At 49.3% G+C, this 25,649-nt stretch overlaps 1 protein-coding gene and 1 long non-coding RNA gene across 9 annotated transcripts in view; one reads left to right on the top strand and one right to left on the bottom strand.

The window, feature by feature from the left end:
• LPIN1 (lipin 1) overlaps nucleotides 1–25,649 on the top strand; it is a 130,238-nt gene that overhangs the window by 39,969 nt on the left and 64,620 nt on the right. For 3 of the 8 annotated variants that reach the window (XM_059891362.1, XM_059891363.1, XM_059891360.1), the window contains exon 1: nucleotides 19,570–19,992. The exons of 2 other annotated variants lie outside the window; for them this stretch is intronic. In XM_059891362.1, the coding sequence (XP_059747345.1) occupies nucleotides 19,762–19,992 (231 nt within the window). In that variant the 5' untranslated portion in view covers nucleotides 19,570–19,761. Of the gene's footprint in view, nucleotides 1–9,118; nucleotides 9,417–9,826; nucleotides 9,956–19,569; nucleotides 19,993–25,649 lie in introns of those variants that run through there. 3 more of the 8 variants (NM_001206156.3, XM_024998902.2, XM_024998907.2) reach the window with 3 other exon arrangements.
• LOC132346622 (uncharacterized) lies at nucleotides 1,563–7,396 on the bottom strand. Its single transcript, XR_009496528.1, has 3 exons — nucleotides 3,529–7,396; nucleotides 2,509–2,672; nucleotides 1,563–2,138 (listed from the first exon to the last, which is right to left on the bottom strand). It is a non-coding gene; the product is annotated as an uncharacterized lncRNA (long non-coding RNA).

The raw sequence follows: 25,649 nt of genomic DNA, 5'->3' as shown, positions 1-25,649 counted from the left end.
AGTTTTTTTCTCTTTCACAGCATTCTTCTATTTTATGTATAAAATAACCTCCCCGATCTCGCTGAGCTTCAAATTTGGGAATTTTTTCCTATTAATTTCTCTTCTGTTCCCTTAATTATTTTTTATTTCTTCTGGAGTCAGATTTCCCCTGTCTGTCGTTCTTTTTCTTTCAGATTGCAGTTTCCTCAAGCATCTGGTGATTAGCAGTTGACTGTTTTTCTTTAACATGGATGGGTAGGAAGGTTGCCTGGAATTTCCCGTTGCTGGGGTTCGCTCTGGAATAAACAGTCAGGGAGCTGTTACCCAGACCACATGGTTCTGACTCTGGCCCCTCCTTTGAGGTTCTCCTGGGCAGGTAGCTCCGCCCTCCGCTGCAGCCTCTTTGCAGGCATTCCAGGTCATAAATTGCTCCGTGTTATTTCTTTACTCAACCCTTCCCTTTGCTTCCACATTCCAAATTTGATTAAACGTCTTTTCCATGGAAGATGGTCCTCTCTTCATGGCTGTGAAATTTTAAGTTCTGAAGTTTCCTTGAAATCTAAAGAGATGAGGTATCTGAAAGTACAAACCAGTCAATCCTAAAGGAAGTCAACCCTGAATATTCATTGGAAGGTCTGTTGCTGAAGCTGAAGCTCCAACGCTTTGGCCACCTGATGTTAGAAGGTAACTCACTGGAAAAGACTCTGGTGCTGGGAAAGATTGAAGGCAAAAGGAGAAGAGGGCGGCAGAGGATAAAATGGTTAGAAAGCATTATAAAGTCAATGGGCAAACTCTGGGAGATAGTGGAGGCCAGAGGAGCCTGGTGTGCTGCACTCCATGGGGTCACAAAGAGTAGAACACGACTCAGTGACTGAACAACATCTGAAAGTAAAGGGAAAATAAATGCCTGTGTTCATTCTGCTTTACCGGCCATCCTGACCCAGGATTTTCTTCCTTGTTCAGCATCATTACCGGAGCTGTTCTGAACTTGTTTGATGACGTTCACAGTGTTCCTATCTAGAAATACTCTGCGGATACCTTACAGCCGACTGTGTTTCTTAGCCTGAATCATGACAGCCCCACTCTGTAACTCTTGTCCAAGATGGATCAGTGCTAGGCACTAGCACAATCAGATCCAACAATAATGTATTTAATTAGAATCTTACCGAGAAGGATCATTTCCTATTCAGTGAATGCTTAGGTTTTATAACATGTATCCCCAGTCCTCCCTGTTAGCAATTCCTTCTCCTACCTGGTGGGCATCCTATTCTGAATTGTGTGTCCTTGTCTTCTCTTGTGGGACGCACTATGTATCAACTTGATCATGAGCTCTTCAAGGTCAGAGGTGTCTCTTAATTGTTAATGTCCCCACTGTACCTGACACAGGATAAGCACTCAGAAATGGCTAGTTGCATAAATGGGTGTATCTTTTGTGACTTCCCTCCTGCCTCATTCATGATAAAGGCACCGGTATCTTTAACACCAGTGCATGCCTAGTAAATTTTCATTAGGATGAACATATATTTGCAACTGGGCATTATGACCCCATATGATAATTAAGCATACATTTCAAAATATTTATTGAACACCAATTAAGTACCAGAAATGGTGCTAGATCCTTAAAACAGAAATGGTCTTTTCCCTTCTGTAGAGTCTGTCTGCTGGGGGAGAGATTTTACAATCACTGCACACACAAATGAAACATTTAAATTTGATCAGTATGCTAAATGAAAGATTTGCAGAGCAGTCCAAATGTCTAACAGGGAGCACTGACATTGTTGGGGAGGTTAGTGATGCTTGAACTAAGGATGAAGAACGAGCAGTGGTTAACCCGGTGAAGAAGGGGGAGAGGATTCCACGTAGAGACAGCAGCATGTGCAAAGGCCCTGTGGTGGGAGGGAACAGGACAAGCACAAGGAGTTGAGAATTATCCAGTGCATCTGGAGCCTTGACTGTGTGGAGAAATGGTGAAGGCAGAGCAGCCGGGCCCCAGACAGGCCATCAGATGTCTGATGTTGGAGAAGCAGGTGCCTGTCTGTTAGAGAACCACTCCCCATCCAGATGCTCTCTGGCTGACGCAGCTGTCTCTGGGTCTCCTGAGAGCACTGCAGTTAAGCTGAGCATCAGTGGAGCAAGACTGTACTGTGGCATATTCAATGCTACAGGGCAGGAAACGGTAGAAGAGAATTGAAACTGAGCAGTGTTGGGGCCTGGATAAACCCTGGTCTTCCCAGCCCCCACTCCCTGCCTTCCGTGGGAAATTCAGGAAACTCCCAACTCATTCTTTGTCTTGAGTATGCCCTGCTCGGCTCAGAATTTCCTCTGTTTAGGTTAGTTATGCCCAAGCCTTTGCTTACACATCCCCCGGGGAGGGAGACAGGAGAGGAGAATATGGGGTGGAGGGGTGGAGATGTGATATTCTAAAATGAAAGAGAATTCACAGTTATTCCTTCTGAAGCTACCTCAATATCCTCTGAAATGAATGGAGATGCCCTGGAATGGGGGCACGGGCCCCAGACTGACAGTTACCGCACTGCGTGTGTTGGGGGATCAGACACTCGTGATGATATGAGGCTGTCTGTCCCCATGAAGTCACAGCATAGACGTGTAAATGACAGGTCAGAGCAGATGACCCTCTGTTCCTACTTCCTCTCTTTCTCCGTCATGGAGACTGAGGTGACCTAGGCAGGATCCTGTAAGTGGCAGAACATAGACAAGGACCTAGATCTTCGGGTCCCCAGAACCACACCCTGTCTAAGACAACTCTGTTTCCAGAAAGACACGTGGGATATTTTTACTGGGCTTACTTCTTCGCTGTTCTGGGAGGAAAAATCACAGAGTCCCAGGTCAGATTTTGTGATGCGCTTGGGGGAGCAGCAGGGGTGGGGACATGTTCCCTCTGGGGAGCCTGAGGGCTGGACCAGGGGGAGATCTAAAACTCAAAATTTGCTTTTGGAACCAGCTTACTCTCAGAGTCCCTTTAGGCAGAAGTGCTCCTGTCCCTTCTTTCTTCGGGGCAGAAGCCTCAGGGACCTTCTCCATTTCACCCAACGGAGAGCTTCGCTAGAACCAGGTCATCCTCTTAGGAGGGCAGAGGGAGGTGGAGCAGCTAATTCAATCCAGGCATCAGAGAATCAAGTGGAAGCATGCCAAACCCAACTACCCACCTCTGCACAGACCCCCACTCCTCTGCGGGATGTTCTGGTGGGACCATGAAGCTGAGCCCAGATTTCTCAACCCGGTCACACAAAAGATCCAGCTGTTCACTCTGGATCTGTCTCCACAGCTGTGCTCCTAGTAGGAGTCCAGCGGGGAGCCTCAGGCTCCAGGCGTAGAGGAGCCTCTCTGCAGAGGCCTGACCTTTCGCCCTTTTATCATGACCACAGATCCACCTACTTCCATCCTTCAGATGGTTTGGAATCTACAGGCAAATATGATCCTGTCCTCTCATTAGGTCACTATTTCTCCATCTCCTGTTCCCCCTGCTGGGTTTTCTTTTGCAATTTAAGCAGCTTTGGTCATTATACTTAGAGAGTGGTTTGGCCTCACCTTTCAGGCTAGCTCATTCCTTCCAGGCCATCCTTATATCTCTCAAGCATCGAGGCCGGCACCAAATGTGGTTTTGTGAGTGTGGTGTGACCTGCAGAGAAAACCAGGGAAAATGACTTCCTTTCTTTTGGGCTGTCAGTCATCTACCTGTGCAGCCCAATACCCCAGGGTGGGGGGAAATGTGAAGCTTCGGGGTCTTCTTCTCCCAAGGCTCGCAGAGGGGCACACAGGCTGAAATCTCATGGCCATGAATATGCTGACTTCACATCTCAATAGCAAAGAGTGAACTTTAAAGATGAGACTCCCAGGAAACAAGTTAATATTTTCTTAGCTTCTAAAGTTTGGTAAGGCTGGTTTGACAAGATCTGGAGAGACTACAGAAGAGCCTTGTATTTGGTTGAAATGATTTGTAGAAAGTTTAGATACACTTTTTCGAACAGCATTCTCTTATACGTGACAGAACAGGGTAGATTTATACATGATTGCCCAGAGGTGCTGGGTTGCATAGTGACCAGTGTACAGAGCAATGTACAAATCCCATGCAGTTACCAGAACCTACTTCCCAGAATTTTGACAGCAGAACATGCTTTTTAGGATTCTACAGTGTTAGTCACTCAGTTGTGTTCAACTCTTTGCGACCCTATGGACTGTAGCCCACCAGGGTCCTCTGTTCATGGGGTTCTCCAGGCAAGAATACTGAAGTGGGTTAACCACAAATCTACCCAAGGTACTCTGAGCTAGAGATGAAAGGAAGCATTCCCTTCCTTGTAAGAGTTGGTCTTACACATGCAACTTTTCCATCAAGATTCAAATCAGATCAGTCGCTCAGTCGTGTCCGACTCTTTGCGACCCCATGAATCACAGCACGCCAGGCCTCCCTGTCCATCACCAACTTCCAGAGTTCACTAAGACTCATGTCCATCGAGTCAGTGATGCCATCCAGCCATCTCATCCTCTGTCGTCCCCTTCTCCTCTTGCCCCCAATCCCTCCCAGCATCAGAGTCTTTTCCAATGAGTCAACTCTTCGCAGGAGGTGGCCAAAGCATCATTCCTTCCAAAAAAATCCCAAGGCTGATCTCCTTTAGAATGGACTGGTTGGATCTCCTTGCAGTCCAAGGGACTCTCAAGAGTCTTCTCCAACACCACAGTTCAAAAGCATCAATTCTTTGGCACTCAGCCTTCTTCACAGTCCAACTCTCACATCCATACATGACCACAGGAAAAACCATAGCCTTGACTAGACGAACCCTTGTTGGCAAAGTACTGTCTCTGCTTTTGAATATGCTATCTAGGTTGGTCATAACTTTCCTTCCAAGGAGTAAGCGTCTTTTAATTTCATGGTTGCAGTCACCATCTGCAGTGATTTTGGAGCCCAGAAAAATAAAGTCTGACACTGTTTCCACTGTTTCCCCATCTATTTCCCATGAAGTGGTGGGACCGGATGCCATGATCTTCGTTTTCTGAATGTTGAACTTTAAGCCAACTTTTTCACTCTCCACTTTCAGTTTCATCAAGAGGCTCTTTAGTTGTTCTTCACTTTCTGCCATAAGGGTGGTGTCATCTGCATATCTGAGGTTATTGATATTTCTCCCGGCAATCTTGATTCCAGCTTGTGTTTCTTCCAGTCCAGCGTTTCTCATGATGTACTCTGCATATAAGTTAAATAAACAGGGTGACAATATACAGCCTTGACATACTCCTTTTCCTATTTGGAACCAGTCTGTTGTTCCATGTCCAGTTCTAACTGTTGCTTCCTGACCTGCATACAAATTTCTCAAGAGGCACATCAGGTGGTCTGGTATTCCCATCTCTTTCAGAATTTTCTACAGTTTCTTGTGATCCACACAGTCAAAGGCTTTGGCATAGTCAATAAAGCAGAAATAGATGTTTTTCTGGAACTCTTTTGCTTTTTCCATGATCCAGCAGATGTTGGATATTTGATCTCTGGTTCCTCTGCCTTTTCTAAAACCAGCTTGAACATCAGGAAGTTCACGGTTCACATATTGCTGAAGCCTGGCTTGGAGAATTTTGAGCATGACTTTACTAGCGTGTGAGATGAGTGCAATTGTGTGGTAGTTTGAGCATTCTTTGGCATTGCCTTTCTTTGGGATTGGAATGAAAACTGACATTTTCCAGTCCTGTGGCCACTGCTGAGTTTTCCAAATTTGCTGGCATATTGAGTGCAGCACTATCACAGCATCATCCTTCAGGATTTGAAATAGCTCAACTGGAATTCTATCACCTCCACTAGCTTTGTTCGTAGTGATGCTTTCTAAGGCCCACTTGACTTCACATTCCAGGATGTCTGGCTCTAGGTGAGTGATCACACCATCGTGATTATCTGGGTCGTGAACATCTTTTTTGTACAGTTCTTCTGTGTATTCTTGCCATCTCTTCTTAATATCTTCTACTTCTGTTAGGTCCATACCATTTCTGTCCTTTATCGAGCCCATCTTTGCATGAAATGTTCCTTTGGTATCTCTGATTTTCTTGAAGAGATCTCTAGTCTTTTCCATTCTGTTGTTTTCCTCTATTTCTTTGCATTGATCGCTGAAGAAGGCTTTCTTATCTCACTTTGCTATTCTTTGGAACTCTGCATTCAGATGTTTATATCTTTCCTTTTCTCCTTTGCTTTTCACTTCTCTTCTTTTCACAGCTATTTGTAAGGCCTCCCCAGACAGCCATTTTGCTTTTTTGCATTTCTTTTCCATGGGGATGGTCTTGATCCCTGTCTCCTGTACAATGTCACGAACCTTATTCCATAGCTCATCAGGCACTCTATCAGATCTAGGCCCTTAAATCTACTTCTCACTTCCACTGTATAATCATAAGGGATTTGATTTAGGTCATACCTGAATGGTCTAGTGGTTTTCCCTACTTTCTTCAATTTAAGTCTGAATTTGGCAATAAGGAGTTCATGGTCTGAGCCAGAGTCAGTTCCTGGTCTTGTTTTTGCTGACCGTATAGAGCTTCTCCATCTTTGGCTGCAAAGAATATAATCAATCTGATTTCGGTGTTGACCATCTGGTGATGTCCATGTATAGAGTCTTCTCTGTTGGAAGAGGGTGTTTGTTATGACCAGTGCATTTTCTTGGCAAAACTCTATTGTCTTTGCCCTGCTTCATTCCGTATTCCAAGGCCAAATTTGCCTGTTACTCCAGGTGTTTCTTGACTTTCTACTTTTGCATTCCAATCCCCTATAATGAAAAGGACATCTTTTTTGGGTGTTAGTTCTAAAAGGTCTTGTAGGTCTTCATAGAATCGTTCAGCTTCAGCTTCTTCAGCGTTACTGGTTGGGGCATAGACTTGGATTACTGTGATATTGAATGGTTTGCCTTGGAAACGAACAGAGATCATTCTGTCATTTTGAGATTGCATCCAAGTACTGCATTTCAGACTCTCTTGTTGACCATGATGGCTATTCCATTTCTTCTGAGGGATTCCTGCCCTCAGTAGTAGATATAATGGTCATCTGAGTTAAATTCACCCATTCTAGTCCATTTCAGTTCGCTGATTCCTAGAATGTCGACATTCACTCTTGCCATCTCTTGTTTGACCACTTCCAATTTGCCTTGATTCATGGACCTGACATTCCAGGTTCCTATGCAATATTGCTCTTTACAGCATCGGACCTTGCTTCTATCACCAGTCACATCCACAGCTGGGTATTCTTTTTGCTTTGGCTCCATCCCTTCATTCTTTCTGGAGTTATTTCTCCACTGATCTCCAGTAGCATATTGGGCAATTACTGACCTGGGGAGTTTCTCTTTCAGTATCCTATCATTTTGCCTTTTCATACTGTTCATGGGGTTCTCAAGGCAAGAATACTGAAGTGGTTTGCCATTCCCTTCTCCAGTGGACCACATTCTGTCAGATCTCTCCACCATGACCCGCCCATCTTGGGTTGCCCCACGGGCATGGCTTAGTTTCATTGAGTTAGACAAGGCTGTGGTCCTAGTGTGATTATATTGACTAGTTTTCTGTGAGTATGGTTTCAGTGTGTCTGCCCTCTGATGCCGTCTTGCAATACTTACCGTCTTACTTGGGTTTCTCTTACCTTGGGCGTGGGGTATCTCTTCACGGCTGCTCCAGCAAAGCGCAGCCAATGCTCCTTACCTTGGACGAGGGGTGTCTCCTCACTGCCGCCCTTCCTGACCATCCAAAGACAATGTGGGAGGGGGTAAGCAGGGTGTTACATCTGGAAGACCACCTCTGGTTCTAACTGTGGATTTCTCTGAAGAATGAGAAGGCCCATGGTTTGTGAACCAGTATTTCCAGGTTTGTGAACCAGTATTTCCAAGTTTTACCTTCTACTCTGATGTCTAACATTTGCTGGTAGGCATTGCTGGTAGGCAAGCTGGTAGGCTTCCCTTGTAGCTCAGTCGGTAAAGAATCTGCCTGCAATGCAGGAGACCCAGGTGAGATTCCTGGGTTGGAAAGATCCCCTGGAGAAGGAAATGGCAACCCACTCCAGTGTTCTTGCCTGGAGAATCCCATGGACAGAGGAACCTGAAGGGCTATAGTCCATGAGGTTGCAAGATTCAGACTTGACTTAGCGACTAAACCACCACATTCTGGTCATGCCTAAGGAAATTGCTTATGAGAAAACAACCCCACTGTAATCTTAGGTATCGATGCAAAGACTACGCCAACAGGGGCACAAGGTGGTTGGTCCTTGATATTCAGCTGAAAGCTTGAGTTCACAGGGTCACACATGAGCAAAGACTTCTGATGCTCATCTAGCAGTGTTGTCATATTTTAAAGGATTCCATTCTAACTGTACAATAACTTTCTAGTTTATCACCATTTAAAAACTGGTTTTTGGTTTATTGGATAATAGGTAAACAGTTGTATCCTGTAATTACTCATCATTTTTGTCTATCACTTAGGCATTTCAAAGGGTTCCTATATAGCCTAAACTTTTTAGAATTGATGCTTTTTCTGCAACAAGGTCTATGACAGAAATCTCTTACTAGTATACTTTACATGTGCGTGCTAAATTGCTTCAGTCATGTCTGCCTCTTTGGGACCCTGTGGACTGTAGCCTGCCAGGCTCCCCCGTTCATGGGATTCTCCAGGCAAGAATACTGGAGTGGGTTGCCTGCCCTCCTCCAGGGGATCTTCCCGATCCAGGGATCAAACCTGTGCCTCTTATGTTTCCTGCATTGGCAGGTGGGTTCTTTATCACTAGTGCCACCTGGGAAGCCCAGTATACTTTATAAATAACACCAAGTTTTTGTGCTCTATAAGAAATGGATAAAGTCATTCCTCCCTTAATGTTTTTTCCTCACTTAGTTGAAGTGAATTAAAAATGAATTGAAAGTCCCTTCTAGTTAGCTGTGAACTTAGAATTCAGCCAGGCAAAATCCGATGTCATGGGAAAATTTGATCATGTCCTGTTCCAAGCTTTCGATCATCCCTAGTGTCTCTCAGGTCTCTTCCGGACCAGTGCCGGCCTCTGACCAGCTCCAATCAGTTGGATTACTGAGCGCTGTCTTCTCTGACATCATAACCCCAGCGGGGCCATCACAATCCTGCTGCCCAACAATGAGCTTTCCCTGGGGTCTTTGCAGAGGGTGCAGGTGAAAGGGCGATGGACAAGGAGAGAACATGGGAGGGGAGGAGGGGGGCTGAAGGGCACGATCAGGAGGAAAGAGAGAGAGGGGGCGAGATGGGGGTGGGGCGGCCGCCATGCCTGTGCTAACAGCAGTCGGTAAGCAGTGGCCTGGCCTGCTGGAAACCAGAACGCTGAGAGAAAGAGGAAGATCGACCCGGGGGCCAATGTTCCCATGAGCAGGGACCTCCATGTGAAGCTAACGGAAGTGGAACAGGGTCCTGACGACATGCCCGCCAAGAGGAGAAGACGAGGCTTTCTGCCGGCAGTGAAGGTAAAAGGCAGGAGGAAGGGTGGACATGACCAGGTGCTAGTCGTCAGGCGACACGTCCAGCCATTCCCCACACTGCCTTCTCAGGCACAGAACCCACCGAAGAGAGGACCCAGTGCTGAGGTGTGGGGACGTGAGAGCCCTGTTACAAGACTCCTGGGGTTTCAGTTCTCCCTTCTGTGACCTTCTGTGGTTTGCTCTGGGCTGTTAAACCCAGGACTCCTCATCTGCTCAGTGTCGTTGATCGCCTGCTGGTAGAGTTCCTTGAAGAAGGGTAAACCATGGTGCGTGTTTGTAAAATTTGAATTTATACAAACAATTTTCCAATATTTTTGTCTCATTAACGTGGGGAAATGCAAAGGAAATGCCATTTAGATGTATGTGCGGGCCTGTGATACTGAGTGTATTTTCAGGGAGTTCTGCAAGTTGGCACCGAACAGAAACCTCCAGAGTCTAATTCCTGTTAGAAGGACAAGACAATAGGGACAGGAACTTCGATTCCCAAACCGGGACCCAAGCCGAGCCCACAGCGCCCCTGTAAAGTAGGTGACCTTTGTCTTTGCCCTCCAACCCTTCAGGGCTCCCTACTCCTCCCTTTCCTGTAGGCCGCAGAGCAGAGGTGTCTTGAGACCCTCAGGGCAAGCTAGTCCTGACCCACCATCAGCAAACAAATATTTATGGGACGTGCAGTTTCACTGGGATTTTAAGATAGTGGGTATTTTCTTGGTCTTGTTATGTTTTTGATCGGAACATCGTGGTAGCCAGGCACCTTCCCACAAAGCCAGCTTGTGTAGACAGATGCCCACACGAGGGCTCCAGCCCAGGGTGGGGAACAGGTGAACACAGCTCAGCACAGCTCCTGAAGCACTGTTTCTCCCTGGGTCTCTTGCCCTTCTTTCATGAAGATTGCGAAAGCAAATGAGAAAGTCCGTTTTTCTACCTCCAAGAAAAAAAAAAAAAAGGTTTTCTACCTTCAGCTTCAGGGAAGTTTCAAGAACTCACATTTCACAGCTTGGGGTCAAGACTTCATGGCCTGCAGAGGCACTGCCCACCCCCTTCAGGAGCCTGGGAGGATCGGCAGTGTTATCACTGGAGCCATATGGGTCCCTAAACTCAAAAGCTGAGGGATTTGGAAACTTATTGTCCCTTCATCCATTTTCCATGGCAACCGGTGCCTGATCATCACTTGACCCCAGAACGGGATATCCAGGCCGTGGCAGAAGCAGGCTACTTCCGCTGTCTCCTGCCGCCTGGCCCACCGCCATCCTGCACGGCCGGCCCACCCCAGCCAGATTCACTTCCATAAAATGGAGGTTTCATAACATTTCCTTCCCTGCTTATAATCTGTTCACGGGTTCTCCAGGGCCTTCAGTTTAAAGCACCATTTGAGGTGCCACGTGAGGCACCATTTTTCTTTCTGCAGGAGGCAAATTCTTACTCTAACCATAATTCTAAATTACTTACTCTCATGTTAACCTAGATATTTCATCAATCGAGAAGAACTGAGCTAATTATTCTATGTTTTTTAATGGTTAACATTAGGGTCTGGGAAAAATGGAGGGCAGGAGGCAAGGGTGTTATCTTGCCTCTTCCTTTGCCTCCTAATTTTTTCTTTTTTTTTCTAATTTTTTTTTCCTAGTTTTTTCTTGAAAGCTGGACATCTCAGTAGAACTATAGAAACATACAAATTGTTCTTATCTCCGGAAATGGACCCACTTTTCCTCATGGCAGGCCCTTAGTGTGGGGGTGTGAGTTAACCTGGGAAGAAGCTGGGCTGGGTTTGAAGTTCCTTGCTGCTCTGGTTGCCCTCAGTGCATTGAACCCTTCACATTCCTGTGGGCACACCTTGTGTTTCAGGGTGCCAGTGGGTTTACCTCCCTTTCTCTTTAGCTTTAGATCTTTCCTTTGCACTGGACCTCAGAGAGGGTCCCTTTGCCTGTTAAGTTTCCTCTCCCTGGTGTTCTTGTGACCCTCCTGTTGTTCCTGTGAGCTCAGCAGTGTGCGGTGGTGGAGGGAAACCTTCTCTGTTGCTTTTGACAAAGTTCCAAAGGAAGCAACCTCCTGTCCTTGGTTCTCCAGGGTCAGCTTGCCTTGGTTCTGTCTCTGAGCTGCAGATAGAATAGCAACCACAATTTTTAAATAGTAATGAGTGTCCAGGACGTTTCTCAATATCGGCAACAACCTCGATGTGACATGAAAATATCTGTGACTTGGTGGTGGTGGTGATGGTGTCGATTACAGGCACTGTGGGTCCTGTTGTGTTTTGTTGCTGACATTCACAATCGAAGAACATTCTGCTGCGTTGGATTTAGAAGGTAGTGAAGATATGACTGTTTCCACATTGAGTGCCTAGATTTTTTTTTTTTTTTTATGGATCCTTGGATCCTTCGGACTCCTGACCAGCATGTTTTGAGAGACAACTCGCAGACTCAGGGAGAGACAACAGTAACAACTTGGCCTGTGACCAGAGTTTCTCTCATGAGTTAACCTTTGTCACGTGACACTTGCAAGCTTCCCAGCTGGGGCAGGGAAGGCCCACGTCCCGAGGACAGCCAGGCTGCTGGGACACACCATGAAGAACAGATCTCCTGCGAGCCCAGAGAACCTCTCCACAAAGGGAGATGAGAAAGAAAAGAGTGTTATTACTGAATAAGCATTAAACCAGGCCAGCCAGGAGAGTCTACAGAGACATGAAGGATTTCACTCCTTTGTCTGGTCAGGCTGGTTACGTGTTCTCAAGTTAAATGACAGCAGTCCTCAGTAAGAGGACTTGATAGGACTATGTGTCACACACAGCTCTCCTGGTAATGGAGTGGCCATTGTGTTAGCTTATTGCCTTTATCCAAAGGAATAATGACCCTCTAGTACCTTTATGACAAGAGCTAGTTTTGCACCGTGGATTGAGGCATGACACCTGTCAGAATTAGGCACCTGCCCTCCCAGAAAGGCTGGGAGACAGGGGTACAAACTTCCTGTTCTCATTTCTAAGAGGTGGCTGCCAGGTTCTTTGAACATTTGAGTCCTGCAGGTGCCCAGAGGCTTATCTAGATCTTTAAAAAAGGATTTACTTGCATCTCAGAGGGGCAGAGAAAGAATGTATAAGAAGGGTCGCATAGTAAAAGCTCTAAGTGGGGAGGAGCAGGCAGGATCTTCCCCTTAACGCATCGGGGAAGATGGAATCTTTTCCTTGATTTGTCTTGACTGTCACACTGAAGAGGAGCCAAGGAGCCACACCTCTGTACTTCCTTCCACAAGAGGGAGGGGTGAGGACGGAGAGAGAGGCTGGAGGTGAGTGAGGCAGAGTGCCCATGGATGCCAAAGGAGGTGGATACGGATGCTCCTTGTAGGTGCGTGTTGTCACACTCAGGTGTGACATTACTGCTTTGGGCTAAGCAAAAACGGAATTTAACTCTCCTAAGCACAAAGGAGCACGTGCCTTAATTCAGGAAATTGACTTTAACTCTCCAGAGTGGTTAATCCCCTTCCTGGAATACCAGTTCAGCCAGTCAATCATTCATTTCACACATCTGAGACCACCTGTGGGCTCAGCATGCATTGGACACTGCGGAAGAGAGAAGAAGGGTATGAATTCATTCTTGCATCCAAACTGGGGAGCTGACCCCCCATTTGAGGCACTGAGCTCCCCATTCCCCGTCGCCTTCCCAGGGGTCTTTCCACCTGCTCGTCCTCGGCCTGAAACGCCTCCTCCCACCCACTTTCCCTGTGTTAGGCGTCTTCCCCATCCTGAAGGCCCAAACCTGATTACTGCATTCTTTATCAGGCTCCTAAGTGTTCATAATAAATAACAATAATAGCAATTATCATTACTAACATAAAACTCACCAGAGTGAACTATCTGCATTGTGTCAGACATTGCACTGATACAGTACAATGCACTAAACCCTTGAGATAAGTCCAACAGCCCTGGGAATCAGATGTTTCACCCCAAGTCAGTAGAAAAGAAAACTGAGGGTCAGAAAGGTCAAACATCCCTGCCCCAGGTCACATAAGTAGCAAGAGGTAAGGCGGGGATCAGAGTGCAGCGTGGAGCCTCTTGGCCCGGGGTCTCCCGTCAGGCTTGATCTTGTCTTCTCTGTTCCTCCTCCCTCAGTGCTTCCTGACATCAAGTGTTGGATATCTGACAGACTTGAGGAGGCCTGGAAGGAAGGCTCCATGTCTGATCATGGCGCTGTCTCCTGCAGCGTGGAGCTCTGTGTCTGGGGTACACTAGGTGCTGGAAAAGGGGGCGTGAGCAGCACTGGGAGGCTCTAGACAGGGACAGACCAGCAAAGGTGGTCATTCCTAGGATGTTGGTCACCTAAGACTTTGGATTGTAGGTTGAGAAGATGAGCTGAATCAATACGGTTTCTCTGTTGACATTCTGGAGTTAGGGGAACCGAGGTAGGTGGTCGTGGGAAGGAAAGAGCTGCCTGGGGAGCCATGTGTGGCCAGACTGATGAGGGAAGGATTCTGGGAGGAAGCAGTTGGGAGAAGGGAACGGGTGGAGTTAAGGAAGCAGAAAGAGAGTGAGAGTGGAAATCTGCCGCAGTTCAAGGCCCACTTCTGGAATCCCTGGCTCCTTTCAGTGTATCATGCTCCACACACACACACACACACACACACACACACACACATATACACTAACTCTACTTTGAGTTGGTTTATATGGACATTTAGAAGAAATATACATTTTATGTCGACCCTTGGAACAGGGCACTGGTAGAGAGGGTGCGCTTTGAGAGAGGGCAGCTGGCCAGGGTACAGGATGAAGGGAAGTGGACTCTTAGAACACTGGTTTTCAAATGTGACTGGACAGTGGAATCTCATGGGGAGTTCTGTGACATACCTATGCCTGTGTCCTGGCCCCAGAGACTGTGGTTAATTGCTGTCAATGCTTGTCTGGGTATAGAGAGTTTTAACAGTTCTCCAGGTGATTCTACGACGTGACAAGTTTTCTTGGTAAACACTGCTTTGTTGTTGTTGCCTAGTTACTAAGTCGTGTCCGACTCTTTTGGGACCTCATGGACTGTAGCCCGCCATTCCCCTCTGTCTATGGGATTTCCCAGGCAAGAATACTGTAGTATATTGCCATTTCCTTACCCAGGGGATCTTTGCCACCCAGGGGATCGAATCTGAGTCTCCTGCAATCGCCGGCAGATTCTTTACCACTGAGTCACCAGCAAAGACTTGGAGTCCTCAGAGTATAGAGTGACTTTCCTCAACCAAGCCCAGGTTCTAGGTCAACAATTAAAGATGTTGTGGTTAGACTCCAGGCAACAAGCAGATGCCAATGTGAATGGCTATTGACAAGCAGCGCATAAATGCTGCATGTTAACACATATTATAAGTTGTTGGCAAATCCAGTCCTCTTCTGTTTTCCTAATTCTTTAGAGCTGACAGAGGCTTATATGAGTTAGCATCATAGATTTTATCTTAACTGGGTGCAAAGATCTATCAGCTGAAAACTCTAAAAGCTGAGCAGTGACCCTGTGGTTGGCCCTGAGCCCACAGTGCTGTAACAGGTTGCATAGCATCTTCTTGTAGGAACCTGATTTTATTCTGGAGCCAGCTTCCCTAGCTGAGGTCAGAGGATGGATCACTATGCTTAGCTCTGGGGTCCAGGTTTCTGGTGAGGCTCCACCTTCATTACCTCATCTTTAAACCTAATTACCTCTGCATCCCAATTGCCATCAATATGGGAGTTACGGCTTCAACACATAAATTTGGGGGGATATAAACTTTTAGTCCAGGGCTTTCCAGGTGATGCTAGTGGTAAAGAACCTGCCTACCAATGCAGGAGCCTTAGAGATGTGGGTTCAATCCCTGGGTTGGAAAGACCCCCTAGAGGAGAGCATGGCAACATACTCTAGTATTCTTGCCTGAAGAATCCTATGGACAGAGGAGCCTGGAGGGCTCCAGTCCATAGGGTTGCAAAGTCAGACACAACCAAAGTGACTTAGCATGCGTGCAAACATTTAGTCCACAGCAGATGCATTTTTTGAATTCCAAATGTATTTTCTTCTTGGGTAGATTCATCTAGTGTACACAAATATGGGCTTCCCCCATGGCTCAGCAGGTAAAGAATCCACCTATAGTATAGGAGATGCGGGAGACACAGGTTTGATCCTTGGGTCAGGAACGTTCCCTGGACGAGGAAATGGCAACCCACTCCAGTATGCTTGCCTAGAAAATCCCATGGACAGAGGAAGCTGGAAGGCTACAGTCTATGGGATTGCAAATAGTTGGACATGACTGAGCATGCACACACACAGGAATATGGCCTTGCCAATCAATGATTCAAACACCTGTGGCCAGTCATGGTCCCAAGTTCCTAAGTGGCTTCATTCCTGCTACCTCATCTCTCCTCTTCCCTTCTCCTCCCACCTTTCCTATAATCCAGCAGAATCCTGGTCTGCTATGCTCTTGTCTATGGTGACTGGCAAGTGCTCATGCCGGACCAAATAGAGAGAATTCTAATCCTGGGTCTGGCGCATCAACCTGTTCACTACAAGGCTGGGGAAAAGATGGGGCAGGATAAAGGCTATGAAGTGAAGCTTAGACAGTTGGTGTATGTGAAGTGTACACCAAAGGACCCGCCTTCCCAGGGTTGGGGGCTGCTTCCTAGAGGCCTGGGTCCTGCGGGCTTGGCAGTGGACCAGGAAGAGAGAACGGTATATTTTTCTAGCAAAACCACTTTTCTTGTCCTCACCTGGTTCATCAGGAGTCTTCCCCATTTGGGCAGGGGAGAAAAGCTGTCCCAGCCCCTTCCATCACCGGGACGCAGGCTGGGAGCCACTGCAAGGGCAGTCAGGGGACTCGGTGTGCTCGCCCCATCATTTTGTGTGTGTGTGTGTGTGTGTGTGTGTGTGTGTTCCTTCAATCCCTGAACTGCATACCCCACTTTGCACAGGCTTGCCTTCTTTCATGGTCTGCTCCTCTACACCGGGATAAAGTGGGCTGACTCCTCTGGAGATGAGCAGGTCAAATCCCATAGCCATGTACAACTGGTCAGGTCATGGTGGCACTGATTAGGGTGAGAGTTTTTATGTGTATTTGTGCCGCTGACTCACCTTACTGCCCCCAATAGTACACTCAACTGAGGACAGATGCCATGACTGGCCTGGTCCCCAGTGGAGCCCCCCATGGGGTCTGGCACAGGGCGGGCACTCAATGCGAGAGTGCGGGGATGAAGGCAGGGCCAGGGGACGATGGATGGGGTGGTGGCAGTGGGGCCCCACGGGTCCACCCACCCCAGGGGATGGGTGGTGGCAGTGTGGGCCCACTGGTCAAGATGGTGGGGGGGGGGCAGGCAACAGTGCAGGCCCCTCAGGGGAGCAGTATCTCTGTGCCCTGAACCTGGGGCTTTCCTTGCTTCCCAGCTGTACCATGTACCAGGACCCATGAATCTTGGACTCTGCCCAGCACAGCCCAAGGGGAGGGTCCATGATGCTGTCTAACTAATGTATCTGTTAGGGTAAATTAGGCCAACTGCCAGCCATTCCCCCTTGTCTCCCTGCGATTTTTTTTTTTTTTTTTTTGCCTTCAGGGATGCCTCTGCCCTCATCTGTGACCCTCACCCTAATTTGGGGGTGTGCCCTGTGTGCTTTGAAGTGAAAGTGAAGTCGCTCAGTCGTGTCCAACTCTTAGTGACCCCATGGACTACAGCCCGCTAGGCCCTCCGTCCATGGGCTTTTCCAGGCAAGAGTACTGGAGTGGGGTGCCATTGCCTTCTCCGTTAACAGTGGCTAGGCATATTATATTTACTTGGAGCTGGTATACTCGGTGACAGCCTTAGTGCCCTCGGACATGGTGTGCTTGGCCAGCTCCCTGTGTGCTTTAGTCCCAAGCATTTCCCTCCCAACCCCTGGTGTACCCTTCTTCCTCCTCCTCCTCCTCCTCCTCCAGTTGAACCCAGCACCCCTCATTCCTGCCTCTTCCCCTAAGGAACTTGCCATGGTTAACCCAATGGGTTAGCCCACCCATGGGACCTGGGGGACCCACTTCATCTCTGGTAGATTCCAGGCTGTTCTGTCCCCTGCCCTCCGAGGGGTCGGGGGGAACGAGGCTGCACCAGGTGGTCCCTGGTTCCCATCTGATTCTTGAAGCCTCAAGAAAGGGAGCCCTGAAGTCACGAGGCCTCTAGCCCAGCACTGGCCAGGAAGATTCCCTCCCTTCCTAGGAGCCCAAGTCAGGTGCCAGAGATAACGTGCAGCCCAAAGGGGAGAAATAATCCATTCTCTTTCTCTCTGCCCCAGGCATTTACAGAGCTCACCCGCTGATGTGACTGTCAGGAGATCAGTCAATTGCACACCTACTTGGATTGTTTCATGAGACTCCAGTGAAGAGGGGTGTGCCTTCACCCCTCCTGTCTCCCCCTCCCACCTGCAGAGCCCTTTCGATTGTGTAGGTAGTTAATCTGGAAATCTTAAGATTCTCAGGGTTGCTATTGTCTCTGGATAGAAGGAGGGATGTTTCCAGCTAGAACCAGGCAGCTTGTATCATTATTGGGGTTTTTATATGCCGAGAGAAGTTCAGACAGTGGAGGAGTCGTAATTGTTTAGCCTTACACAGCATCAGGCTTCTCTAGGCTGTCCCTCCCAGGAGGAAGGTCAGCAGCCTGCCCAGTCTTGAGACTGGGCAAGCTGGCCACTCCCTGTATCACAGCTGGGCTAAGCACCGAACAAATCCTTCTGGGATTCGCCACTCTTGCATGTACGCGTGCGTGCGAAGTCACTTCAATTGTATTGGAGTCTGTGCGACCCCATGGACTGTAGCCCTACAGGCTCCTCTGTCCATGGGGATTCTCCAGGCAAGAATACTGGCGTGGGTAGCTGTTCCCTCCTCCAGGCGATCTTCCCCACCCAGGGATGGAAACCGAGTCTCCTGTACTGGCAGGTAGGTGCACCGCCTGGGAAGCCTTCATGTATAAGGTTCTAGAATTGGCTCAGCCGGTAAAGAATCTGCCTGCCAATGCCGGAGACCTGGGTTCGATCCCTGGGTTGGGAAGATCCCCAGGAGAAGGGAAAGGCTATCCACTCCAGTATGCTGGCCTGGAGAACTCCATGAACTGCATAGTCCGCGGGGTGGCAAAGAGTTGGACACGACTGAGACACTTTCACTTTCAAGTTAGTGAAAGGGCTTGGAGTATTTCATATGATGGCTATTTCCATCCTCAAAGTGGACCTGTGTGTTGAGCATCTGCCTCCCATTTTTCAGATGGTGAAACTGAGTCTTAGCCTTCAGGAGGCTTGCGTCACTTGGCCCGGGCATCACTCCTCTCCTTCCTCCTCCAGAGCCTGGAGCGAGTCTACTCATCGCCGCGGTTTCCTTCTCCTCACCCGAGTTGGGCAGAAAGCAGCAGGTCCTGGGATTGGCTCAGGGGATCACCTCAGCTCTCCGGGCTGAGTCACAGCTGGGTGATTGCAGACCATAGGGCAGGGGCCCTCGGGGAGGCAGGGGGACTTCCCGATCGGCAACATCAGCCGGGCAAGCGCTCCGGGGAATCCAACTCCTCTTGTACTGAAATGTGTAGTTTAGTGTTTTCTTACCGCTTGTTGGAGGGGAAAAAATTCTCCCTGTAAAAGTCTGGCCTTGTTTAGTTGTTGTGACAGTAATAGGGAGAGCAGGGAAAGATAGCATAGCAGACGACCCCCCTACTTCTACCTAGAGCCGGCGGGACTTCGCCAACGAGCACCAGAAACCCTTCCCGACATGTCTGGGATGGCTGGGAGAAACCTCAAATCTTAAGAGTGGCCAGAACGGGCAGTTTTGCTTCCTTCCAAGCAGGGATCTTCCCTTTTCCTTCTGCATCTCAGTAAACAGCTCTAAAGGTAGGCGAGGGAGGAGGGGCGGGCCGGCTCGGGGACTTCCTGCCAGGGAGGATCCACCGCCTGGGGCCCGACGGGCTCAGGAAGCTGCCTAGTGGCTCACTCCTCGAAAGGGCCCTCGCGCCACCCCGCTGGCCCCGCCCCTCCCCGCTGGTCCCGCCCCGGGGGCGGGGTCGAAAGATCTCTCGCACCACCCCGCTGGCGCCGCACCACCCCGCTGGCCCCGGCCCCTTCCCGATGGCCCCTCCTCTGGGGCGGGGCCAGGCAGACTGGCAGCGCGCGCCGGGCTGGGTGTTTGCATACAAAGGCAGCCACGCGCGCGGCTCTGCAGGGTTTGTAGCCGCCTCCGCGCCAGAGATCTCCGGTGTCGAACCCCCTGCGGAGCTGCTTTCTCAGCCCAGCCGTAGTCGAGGTAGGGGGCCACAGCCTCTGGGGGAAGCCGGGCCAGGCGGGGCGGGGCGCGGCCCGCAGGGCCGGGTTGCGGGGGATGCAGTCAGGCCGTAGCGGGCGCAGGCGGGGAGATGCCAGTCCATCCGGCTCCCCGGACCGTACTCGGTCCCCTGCGGTCCTTCTGGGGAAAGAGATTCGGGGAGGGAGGCGGAGAACAGGCCCAGGGGCCCGGCGGTCTCTTAAGCATCCCTCGGGCCTTCTCCTGCAGGGCTGACCTGACCTTGATCGGCGTGGCGAACTCGAGGGGGGCCCCCTCCACCCCCGGACGGCGGGACCAGCCAGCTTCATCCGGGGAAGGACGGGTGGGTTTTACCTGGGCAGCGAGCTGCCCCTGTTTAGCGTCAGGGACATTTATGAAGCTGTTCGGGGATGGGGAATGTTAAGGTTTTCTGCTTTGCTGTTGAGGAAACTGAGGCTCAGGGAGCTTGAATTACCGTGCCCAAGGTCACACAACCGAGCCGGGTTTGGAATCCGAGTTCTCCTATTACAGCCTGGTCTCTGCTCTGCCGGCTTCTGTGCACTTTTCGTGCTGCCGGAGGGGTGCTAGGCCTCCCATCAAATGCCCCTGCGGAATAATGTTATTTGGGGGAAGCCCGGGAAAATGTAGGATGAAAAGTAGTGTTTTGGAAATAACTCGAAAGTGCCATGGAACCGCATTGTGTGTAGATAACTGAAGGGTAGTTTGTGTGGAGGGTAGTTGCTGGAGAAAGCATATGTCAACTCAGGTTTTGACCACCAAACAGGAACTTGGCTAAAACACCTGGCAGTATTGATTCAGAGTTTTTAGAACCTAGTAGTTTCCCCAGGATAACAGGAGTGTTTTGGAAAGATGAGCTTACGCACAGTGTTTTCACGGGAGGAGGCAGGTAATGGGGGTGTGATTGTGAAAGTTACTTTTCATTCCCTGTTCAATAATTTGGGTCTTATGAATTAAAGTAAGCAAGTGAGGAACATACAGTAATCAAGAAATAAACACTGCTGAGTCTTGTTGCAAGTGGGGGGATCTTGGGTCTTGAGGGGACCTTGGAAAGGCCAAGGAGGAGTCTTGCCCTGAAAGGGGTGGGGGTGGCCAGCCTAGAAGGAAGGAAGCAAGCCTACCCTCCACCCAGTCAGCTGTGTTCAGGGCCCTGGACCGGAGGGAGGGGGCAGGAGATGGAGGCTGATATTTCAAAAGAAGGGCCTGAGGCTAGTGGGGCACACAGGCTGGTGCAAAGAACTTGGCTTTGTAGTTTAACCCTGTAACTTGGGCCAAAGATAAATTCTCTGAGTGTCAGTTTCTTCCACTGTGAGGTGAAAAGAGGATCACACCCATTTGCAAGTTATTGTAAAAGTTCCCTGAGATGGATAAGAGCTCCTGGGACAGAGCGTGGGGTCACCGTGGTCATTGTTATTTTAAGGGATGGACGCAAGGTGCCAGTGAGGAGGGCTATTTGTAGAGTTGAGACAGTTCTGCCTGTCACTGCGATCTGGGCTATGAATCACCGCTGTGGGACCCCTTGGCCCCTATGAGTCAGCCTCTCTTGGATCCTCACTCTTCTGGGTTCAAGGTCTAAAAGGTATCTAAATGCGATGGATTGATTAGCCAGAGGGTGCCGCTGGGGCTAGCTGAGGCTGCAGGCGGCTCATTCCAGGGAAGGCCTGTTGGCAGGGGCGACTTTTGGAGCATTTTGAGAAAGACCTAGACGATGGTGGTCCATTTGTGACCCTGAGACTGGTGGTTTGACCTGCGGGCACTTTAACTTCCTCAGTGTGACCGGGGCGTGAGAACCCAGAGCTCTTGAGGTGACAAGGAACACGCAAGGCCGGGATGCAGGGTCAGCGTTGGGGCGGATGCCGGGGGAGGGGTGGGCGAAGTCCCACTTGTTATGTGTCACTGAACCCTGGCCAGGTTTCCTACGGGATAAGCTCACTGGAACTCAGAATGGGATTTGGGAAGAGAAGCTGAGCAAAGCCCGAACAAGCCCTTCAGTAATTTGACACGCTTTCAGTGTATAGGTGGCTCCAGCTGCCTGTTCGGTGGCTGTCTGTGAAATGGGAGCTTTCCAAGCTGTGAGCAGTGGATTTGGAGAGAGAGCCGGGGCCGCACACCTGCTTGGGTTCCTGGCCGCAGGTCCAGCTTGGGGGACACGGCAGGCGGGACTGGGACAGCCTCTTGACGGTGAGAGGGGGCTCTCAGGGAGCCCGTGACCTGCCCCCCTCTTTCGTGTGTCCCCCACTTCCCTGTGCTCCCCTGTTGCTTCCTCTTCCCATGCCTCCCCCCTTCTCCCCACCTTTGACTTAACAAACAAGAATGAGAAGCAGCTGGAGTTTCTGCCTGCAGAGAGCCCTGGCTCTGGACACAGTAATTTTTTCACAGAGCAGCTTGCGACCCACTGGCAGTTTAGTGAGTCCATGGGCATTTTTTAAAAAAGTGAGATAAGAGTAGAAAAGAAAATTTTGGATCCAGGCATACTAAGGTTAGATTATTGTTCTGTGAAACTTGTTTTAGCTTGACGTGTGTGTGTGTGTGTGTGTGTGTGTGTGTGTGTGTATGTGTGTGTGTGTGTGAGCTCTGATGGAGGGAAGAAGGGTGTATGAGACCCAGTGCATGGTGTGTGGGGAGGGGCCTGCGTGTGTCAGGTGCTGGCCTCCCGCAGTCCGGCTTGGGGGGTGGCCCGGGATGGTCCAGCTGGAAGGAGGGTGGGAGCGAACGCCCAGGGCTCAGTTTGGAGAGGATGTTGTTCTGGTGATTGCAACCACATCCCTCAACCCACTAAGCAGGTTTGAAATTCCTGTAAGACTTTTTTTCTGGTGCTGAATGCTGTGCTTTCCAGGAAAAGGCTACCAGTTGTTGGGGCCGAGTCCTGACTCCAGATCCGTGGCCTGTTTGCTCCTAAGGGCGCCCACAGACCCTGCTGGCCCAGCTTCGGGGACAGGACGAGCGGGTTTACTCTGTGTGCCTTGTTCCTAAAGGTCCAGCATCTCCTTAGACACATGTCTTCTCTCTTTTTGGCGAAATCCTCCTGGTCTCACTAGGCATCCACCTCTGGTTGACAAAAGATAGAAGCAGCAAGGGTCCTGCGATATAACCGGGCACTTAACCTGCCCGTGAACTCTGCGGCGGCCGATTGTGGCCCAGTCTTGGGGTTCCCTTTGACTCGGACTTTTTGGACAAAATGGAAATGTATGCCCAGCCTATTGAAATCTAACCATACCTTTCTGGTATTTCTATATTTATTTTAACCAGTAGAATTCTTTGCCCTTGACTTTTTGGGAGGATATGATTTAAATAGTTGACATAGGCCAAGTGCTGTCAGGCTGTGGTCTTAGTTTTCAGTCCAGCCTTTGGACCCTCTGTGACCACAGGGTAGCACCTGGCTTTGGTTTGGCCGTGCACTTGGAAAAGAACTTCTCGTGTACTGCCTCATACCCATCCCAGGGGGCGGGTGCTGTTAGGATTGTCCGTCTTATAGATATGAGATTGAGTGGCTGAGAGACTGGTCAGTTGCTCATGGTCACAGCTTAGCAGGTGGGGAGCTGGGATGTGAAGGCCAGTGTCTCTCTCCAGGCCCCGAACTCTTATCCCTGAGATGTAGGCAGCACTTGGGAGGATCCAGGTGGTATATAGCCACCCCCTCTCCATGAGTTGCTGAGGGGCGGGGACAGGGGTCGGGCAGAAGTCCCACAGTGGGGTTTTCTTTTTGGCCAAGACACAGACCTGGACAGAGAGCCCTTGCAGGTGTATAAAGAGAGGCTACGCGGTCCTGTGTTCCATTCATGAGTTAGTGGTTAAGAGCTGAGGGTGCTTTGTGCTTTGTGTGCTAAGTCACTTCAGTTGTGTCCAGCTCTTTGTGATCCCATGGACTGTAGCCCTCAGGGCTCCCCTGTCCAGAGGATTCTCCAAGCAAGAATACTGGAGTGGTTTGCCATGTCCTCCTCCAGGGCATCGGGGTCTAAACCAGGGCCTGTTTTGCCCAGCACATTGGCCACTGGGTAGTTCAGCTGCCCCGCCTCCCCCCATCACCCCCAGGCCTTTTGTGCCCCTTGGCAGGGACCTGAGAACACTCATCACATGGGATTACAAGATCTGAGCATTGCAAAATCCCAGTGCTGGAGATGGTCACCATGTGACCTCTCCGACCAAAGCAGGTGTCCGTCCCCTCATCGTCCCCTCCTGTCTCAGCAGTTTCAAGGATGGGTGGGGGGGACCTTGATACCCAGCAGGCCAGAGTTTGCCATCTTCCCCCTAGGTCTCTGAGGGCATTAAAAATTAATGCTAAAGCAGTACATGACTATGTAATAAAAACCCAGAAATGAACACTGTGGAAGTATTTGTGATGGAAAGCGAAGGCCTCCTCTTCATCCCCAGGAGTGAGCCTGTGAAGCTTGATGGTACACACATCAGTCCGTCATTTTTGTGCATATTGGAATATGTGTAAATGTAATTCTTTAAGGTGATTTCATATGATAAGTATATTTGTACCTTTTTCAAATAGTATATACATCTTTTCATGTTATTAATAGTATTTGGGGAACTACGTCTCTGTTTCTTTGTTTTATCTTTTCACACCCTAATAATTCTCAATTATATGGTTTGAGTGGTCCCCAATTTACTTAACCAAAGTCCTGTAGATATTTGTTTCTAATTTTCCTCATTATAATCAGGGCCGTAATTACTGTTTTGTGCATGGGTCTTGTAGCAGAATTGCTGGGGTTTGCTGTTGTGTGCAAAAAAGACCACAGCTGTTGGCACAGTGCTTACCCCGTTTATTACCCCACCAGCAGGGAATGGTGAGCATTTGTTTTTTCCCTATTCACCAGCCCTCAGGTTTTACAAAATGCTTTGATTTTGGACTATCTGAAAGGCCGTCTTTGATTTGCATATCTTAAATTACGAATAGAATTGAATATCTTCTCGTACCTCACTGACGCTATGGACTTCTTTCTCTGTCAACTCTTTTTTTCTCATTATTCTGTTGACTTGGTCTGAGGCCCTCTTAAATTAGTCTTAATATTCTACAGGTGAATGGAATTAGTAACGCAGTGGGGTTAGGAGAGCTGTGGCTGGGCTGTTGAATTTGGGCACAAGTCCCACCAAAGCCATGTTCTTGCCAGTTTTGCGAATCCTGGAGGATTCTGCCAGTTGTAGATGAAATGCTGATGTCTCTGATGTAGCAGTGAGGTGAGAAGTCATGAGACCTCCATTACCTCATTGTGACACAAAGTGTTAGCAGCCCTGCCCTGGGGAACCATACGAGACTGGGGTAACTGGTGCGTTGTGCATGGGCTCTGTGCCCGGAGTGTGGGGCTCTCCTGCTGGGTGGAGCCCCTTAAAGGAGGAGAGGAAACCTCCTGCGCCTTCTCTCTCTCTCTCTTTTTCCTGTGTGTCTGGAGTGGCTGTGGGTGTCCGCTTTCCTGACGCATTTCTACAGGGTGACAGCTCCTTGCATCCCAGATGTACGCACTCCCCACGCTTCCTGTGGTACCCTGCATCCTGCAGGATGGCCTGCAGCCCAACTGCGATGAGCAGGACTGCTTAATGCAGAACAGGCTTTGGTGCCAGGACGCCAGGGCTGCTGGATTTGCTGCTTCATCATTTGTCAGGAAGTCTTAGCCTGACCTGCAAGCTCTTTCAAGGCATCACAAACTTTTCTGGTGAATTTTGCTACTATTGGACAAGAGTGTCTCCTGAAAAACACTGGCCTGCCAGTTAAGTCCCTGAATCCCCACAGGCACTGATCGACACAGGAGTTCGCTTTCTTGTGTAGGAAGTTTCTGGCTTCCCTGATGGGTCAGTGTTAAGAAATCCACCTGCCAATGCAGGAAATGCGAGTTTGATCGCTGGGTTGGGAAGATCCCCTGGGGTAGGAAATGGTAATCCAGGCCAGTATTCTTGTCTGGAAAATTCCATGGACAGAGAAGCCTGGCAGGTTACAGTCTATGGGTTGCAAAGAGCTGGACGTGACTGAGCACACGCTTG

Source organism: Bos taurus, chromosome 11 (genome assembly GCF_002263795.3).
Source record: "Bos taurus isolate L1 Dominette 01449 registration number 42190680 breed Hereford chromosome 11, ARS-UCD2.0, whole genome shotgun sequence".
Lineage (NCBI taxonomy): Eukaryota > Metazoa > Chordata > Mammalia > Artiodactyla > Bovidae > Bos > Bos taurus.
This window is presented reverse-complemented; position numbering and strand designations above follow the sequence as displayed.